This window comes from Hemisphaericaspora subhashii (genome assembly GCF_019202705.1).
Source record: "Hemisphaericaspora subhashii strain CBS 10753 chromosome Unknown scaffold219, whole genome shotgun sequence".
Taxonomy (NCBI): domain Eukaryota; kingdom Fungi; phylum Ascomycota; class Pichiomycetes; order Serinales; family Debaryomycetaceae; genus Hemisphaericaspora; species Hemisphaericaspora subhashii.
In genome coordinates, this window is record NW_026057309.1 from 1,594 (window position 1) to 8,244 (window position 6,651).

Below are 6,651 nucleotides of genomic sequence, written 5' to 3' on the forward strand. Positions count from 1 at the left end.
AATGAAAAATTTTCAGTGAGAGAGCGATGAATAAAAATAAGAATTATTTTATAATTATATATTTGTTTTATTTTATAGATTAAGGGTTTTATATAGTAATAAACTACTAGTAAGAATCAAACATAGTTGTGAGGATCTCATAAGTTTAAGCTTAATATATTTATCTAAAACTAATCTAGTTACGCGGGCTAATCCATATTATAGGTGCGAACAGATTAGAAGTCAAAGTGACGTTAAAATTACTCTTAGACTTGTTTTATTTAAATTATTCATCATATTAAATTTATTATTTTCAAAAATTGTTATTAAATTACATTACAAAGATGTCAGCTGAAAAGGATTTAGAAATCAAAAGACTCAGAGAGGAGGTTGAGAAATTAAGAGTTCAAGCAAGACCTCTTGCATCCGAATTGGACATCATGAATTTTGTGACCAAAAAGTTTTGCAAGCACTTAGACGAATTAAAAGAATTAAAACAACTTACTTCAAGCTCAAATATGATTGCGAGAAAATGGAAAGAATTGTTTTCAAAATTAGATGAAAGGTTAAAGAATTTAGTAGAAGCAATGATCTTAGTTGAAGGAAACGATTTTGATACCGATAATCTTGAGATTCCAACAATCCAAAACGTAATTTTTAGAGGCGATGATTTGAAGGTATTCGTCAAGTGTGCTGTTAGTGAATTCACCGATTTTATTTATGCGAATGTTCATAAGAATATCATAGAAGGTAGAAAAGACGTTATCAAGGCAGTCAAAGAATACTTAGATGATTTTACTGACACAAACGTTCCACAAAGAATGATGACCATTCTCATCGAAATGCACAATGAATCAATGTTTTTTAACTGCAATTTTACTGACATATTAGGTAGAGACGAACGTTTCGAAAATAACACCAATTGTGATGTTACGAAGTTTATATACAACCAACTTGATAGACACGACTTCCATGCTAGGATGTTTTACATTGCTTATAAGGATATGGTGTACCAGACCCTTCTTGACATTTACGTTGCCCATTATCATGAGTATAAGAAAGGTAGCGATGCCAAGTACACCGTCAAAGAAATTGTCAAGGAAGTTAGAGCGAAAGCTGAGTTTGCTATTGAATTACATAAGTCGAATGCAAGTAAAAAGAATGGCTCAAAAATAGTTAACAACGTTGTCAGTCTTCCTAAATTACCATATCAACAAAAGAAGACAGTTAATCCACCAGTATGTAGTGCAGACGAAAAAGTAGCTAGTAATCCATTGGAGGAATCAGACAGCGAATGACGGTCTGGTGCCAACAATTTTAATACACGTAAGAGTAAAGAAACTAAAGTTGGCAAAACCACTAAAAAGACTATTTTAAACGCTAATTTCGATCTCAAGAAATACAATCGAAAGAATCCAGGTACAGATTTACTTACTTATGATTCAGGTGCAAATGTCAGTTGTGTTAGCAATCCAAGATTATTAATCAACTTAAAGAACACTAATGCTGAGATTCACACTGCTGATGGAACTGCATTAAAGTCAAGAAAATATGGTGATTTGAAGATACAAGTAAATGGCGCAGATGTGATTTTAAAGGACGTTTATTGCATTGAAGGATTAAAATTCAATCTAATCGCAGCACGAAATTTTGATGTGTCAGGGAAAGCTTTATTGATAGGTGGAGGATGTATTCATTTATTTGATGAGGAATTGAGTGAACCTGTCGTTGTGGCTAAAGTTACGAAGGATATAGAATTATACCAGGGACCTCAATCTGGGAAGCTATTAATGGATATAGACCAAGAAAGCATAACAACCAGAATCGTTGACAGTTACATTGTCGTGGGAAAATTATTCGATAGTGATTTCAGTAAGGAAGAGTTGACGACAAGGAAGAAGCATATACCTAAAAAGAAAGTCATCAATAATATGGCTATGGGAAACAAGTACGTGACTGTATACAACCTACCTCAAGTAATTGCAGATCCACATGGCCGGAAAACTTTGTACAACTACCACATACAATTCTCACATATGTCACTCGAAAGATTGTTAATGCTTAAGAAGAGAGGTTTTTTGCATAGCACTACAAGTACAAGCATTGAGGAAAAGAGTAAGGTTTTAAACTGTCCATTGTGTAAAGCGTCAAATGCTAGGGAGACATCTCATAATAATTCATCAGATGAACCAATAGACAGGAATCAGAAAGTAGTAAGTGATACAATGGGACCATTTACGTCTTATCTAAAGAAGTATTACATAACCACGTTACAAGACTGCAAGAGTACTTACATGGAAATTTTCGTTACAACCACAAAAGCAGTTACAAATCAATTGGTTGAAAGGTTACAGGTATGGCAAAACAGATTCCCTACGTTACGAATTCGAAGTTTCAGGTCGGATAACGCACTTGAAATGCCAGGAAATGAAGTTTTGGGAAAGCTTGGAATTTTGAAGGATGAAATACCAAATCATTCACCTGAATTAAACGGTTCAGCAGAAGCAGCAAACAAAGTACTTCTCACTAACATAAGGAAAGTGGCTATGAATTTTCGACCATCGGTTTTGAAACTATTTCCACATATTGCCCAATATGCAAATGATATCAAAAATCATTCTCCACGGAGGGGACTAGATGGATATACACCTTATCAAGTATACTATGATCGTCCAAATTATATGTTGAATATTATGCAGTTCGGTATAGATGTTATTGTTAAATGTCTGAATAGACAAGAAGCTAAGCGATTCGGTTTAAATGTTAAAGAAAAATCTTATCCAATGGCAGCTTATGGTACATTATTAGGTTTTGGACAACAGAATAAGAGCTTTAAGGTCATGTTATCGGCACCAGGTTACCCAGTCGTCCTAACTCCGAATGTCAGGCCAATGAATAGCATGCACGTGATGAACAAATATTTAGATGATATTACAAATGAAGAAGCAGCTGCATTTGACATTGCCTTCCAACAATTACAGGAATATGTAACGGCGCAAGATTTCAAGAAAGTCAAAACAATACCGAAGCAAATGCGACCGACAGACTGGCGCATCAGTCCATAGAGGCTACACCANGCATTTGACATTGCCTTCCAACAATTACAGGAATATGTAACGGCGCAAGATTTCAGGAACGTCAACGAACAATACGAGGATGAAGAAAATGAAGGGCAGATGATGAATATGGAAAACGTACATAATACAACAACACAAATACCTTACAACTATGATGCAAACCTGCAATATCCACAATTTGGAACTTTCCAAGTGCCTCAAACCAATGGAAGATCATTAATGGAACAGATCAGAGAAGATACGAACAACATTTTTGGAAAACAAATAGTAAACCTGAGAAGTCAAATCAATGAATCAAATAGAATGAACATTGACGAAGATGATAACGAGACCATTATAGCAGACACTGATAGTGAAAGTGAGGATTTAGTTGAATACCCAGATGCAATAGCTCACAACTCAGAATTTCCCCCAGACTTGTCAAAACAATTTCAAGGAGAAGAAACAGAAAATGACGAAATAGAAGATGATCAAACAGACGAAGACGAAGAAGACGAAAGTCAAAACAATACCGAAGCAAATGCGACCGACAGACTGGCGCATCAGTCCATAGAGGCTACACCAGAAGAATTCGAAACAGTTAATAAGTCTGAAAAAGTGTCTTATGCGTATGATAATACGGGAACAGTTCCAACTGGGGAGAGATCAGTCGATTTAGATGAATTAAATCAAGGAAACGGGGAGATCAAACCTGACCTACAAGAAACTCAACCACTCGAACGGCCTTCTGAAGATGAGGAAATAAATATCTCCCATACACCAATTTTATCCGAACCTGAACTGAATAATGAGGAGGCACTCGCACCTAGACAATACGCCGAATCATCCAACTACCAAGTGCCAACAACTGAGGAGATAAATTCTAATCTAGATGATCTAACACATCTTAACGCACGAATTCAGGAGACCACGGATCGGATAGAACAAATAATCAAAAAGAAAAAGAAAAAACCACCACATCCTAACTTCGATATCCAGCACACACTAAAGAAGTCAATGAAGATGCTTGAATACGAGAAGGAAAAGGAGACGAAAAATAGTGAAACACATATTGCTGAAGAACTAACCAAAGAACCCACAGATCCAGTTGAAGATCTTGAAAAAGCCATACAAGCGAACTGGGGAGCAATTAAAGAACATCGACGTCAACTCACGGCAGCAGAAGAGGCAAGAATCGCCGACGAACTTACCGAAGCTTTACATAAGGAACCTCCCGATCCAGTCGAAGATCTCCAACAGGAACTCAACAAAAATCATGGTTTAATCCGCCAAGCTCGAATAAAAGCTGTAGCAGATGAAGAAGCTAGAATTGCTGAAGCACTCCTTACTAATTCTAATGATGAAGGTGACATAATTTCTGAACTCGATAAAGAATTAGCAGAAATTAGGGGAGAAGAGACCCACATCATAAAACACGTAGACATTGATTCAAAACCGGAGAATAAGGCAACCCATTATAAATATATACCTGAGAGAAATACAGTTAAGAGATCACGTATATATGAACCAAACGAATTCTCAAAGGTACATGTTGGTGAACAGAATGAACCAGAAGAGTATAGAACAAGAAGCGGTAGAATAGTAAGAAAACCAAAACGTTTCTTAAATCACTTGAACATGTACTTAAATCTGGTTGTAGAGTCGGTAGACATGAATGATCCAAAGTGGAAAAAGGCGATTACTGACGAATATATGAAATTGAAAAAGATGAACGTTTATGAAATTGTCGATATTCCGAAGAATGCAAAACCAATTCCAACAAGATTTGTCCACACGCAGAAGGATGAAGATTTAAAGGGAGATTTTGTCAAATCAAGAATTGTAGTACAAGGGTTTAGACAAGTGGAAGGTGTTGATTTTGATCCAGAAAGGATACTGTCACCAGTAGTTGGATTAGGTAGTGTAAAGTTATTATTTGCTATTGCTACAACTCATAATTTGCTTGTGCATCAATTAGACGTAAGCCTGGCATATCTACATGCTGAATTGACTAACAAGACTCCAGTATATGCGAAACCACCTAGAGGTTATGTTCCAAAAGGTTTTGAAGTTCCAGAAGGTAAATGTTGGAAGTTGAAGAAATCGCTTTACGGCTTAAAGCAAAGTGGTTTTGAATGGTATACACATTTCACTAAAATTCTATTGAATATGAAAATGAAACAATGTCATCATGAAAAGGCTATGTTCCATTATGAGACGAAGAAAGGTACGAAATTGATCGTTGCTTTATATGTTGATGATGTACTTATCGCTGCTTCAAATGAAAAAATGATCCAAAAATTTGTGCTGTTATTGGAAGACAAATTTGACTTAAAGTATTTTGGAGAAGTTTCAGAATACCTCGGAACTACATTTAAGAAAACAGAACAAGGGTATGAAATACACCAAGAAAAATATGTCAATGATGTGGTTCAAAGATTCAAACTTGATGAAATTACACACGATAAACGCATACCATGGATCCCGAAGGAATATTCACGAGACAAAGTCGTTAAATCCACAGATAAAGAAAATGATTTCCAAAAAGTAGAGCCACCTGAGCCATTAAGTGAAACTGAGAAGAAAGCATTTATGAAGGGAGTTGGGACATTGAACTGGTTGGTACTAAACACGAGAGCTGATTTGTCATGTATTACACAGAAATTGGCAACTAAGATGTCCAATCCAAGCAAAGATGATCTAAACAAATTATGGTACGCAATGGGATATCTAAAATGTCATAGGAACTTCAAACTTACATACAATCGTGGAAAATTATCAGAATCAGAATCGATATTGGAATGTTTCTGTGATGCTTCGTTTGCACCAGACAAGGATAGAAGGTCAGTTACAGGGTATGCAATCTATTACAACGGAAACTTGATTGATTATGGTACGAAGAAACAACCCAAAATAAGTGACAGTGCAGCAGCTGCAGAAATGTTGGCATTAGATACTGCAGTCAAAAGACTAAACAAGTTGAAATCCATTATAGAAGATTTAGGATACTCCGTGAATAAAACTCACGTATATGAAGATAATGAAGCGGTCATAACTATCCTAAATAACGACTATTTCCACACACATACACCTTTAGATATTACCTACAAATCTTTGCAAGAAAAATTGGGCAAGGAATTCACGATTTCATACATTAGATCAGAAGAGAACTTAGCAGATGCACTTACCAAATGCCTACACGCACCAAAATTCAACGAGATGATGTCAAAAATCCTAGATAGGCCAGATCTCAACGGTGAAGCATTCAACCCATCCAAATTAGGTAAGATCCCAGTTGATGCAAATGGATTTGAAATTAACACTGAAGGTCAATAATCAAATCTGGGGAGTGTTCGCATGTATATGTGTTTGAGACATTGGTCGTGTATTTGTTAAATTAGAAATGAAAAATTTTCAGTGAGAGAGCGATGAATAAAAATAAGAATTATTTTATAATTATATATTTGTTTTATTTTATAGATTAAGGGTTTTATATAGTAATAAACTACTAGTAAGAATCAAACATAGTTGTGAGGATCTCATAAGTTTAAGCTTAATATATTTATCTAAAACTAATCTAGTTACGCGGGCTAATCCATATTATAGGTGCGAACAA

At 35.6% G+C, this 6,651-nt stretch overlaps 1 protein-coding gene across 1 annotated transcript; it reads left to right on the forward strand. All coding sequences in view use genetic code 12, as the record gives it.

The window, feature by feature from the left end:
- Positions 1–323: 323 nt before the first annotated feature.
- Positions 324–6,371, forward strand: J8A68_003359 (uncharacterized protein; the record flags this gene model as incomplete). Its single annotated transcript, XM_049407207.1, has 3 exons — positions 324–1,217; positions 1,311–3,036; positions 3,106–6,371. The coding sequence occupies 3 exons, from the start codon at positions 324–326 to the stop codon at positions 6,369–6,371; spliced, it is 5,886 nt and encodes a 1,961-aa protein (XP_049263351.1).
- Between the last annotated feature and the right edge of the window lie 280 nt (positions 6,372–6,651).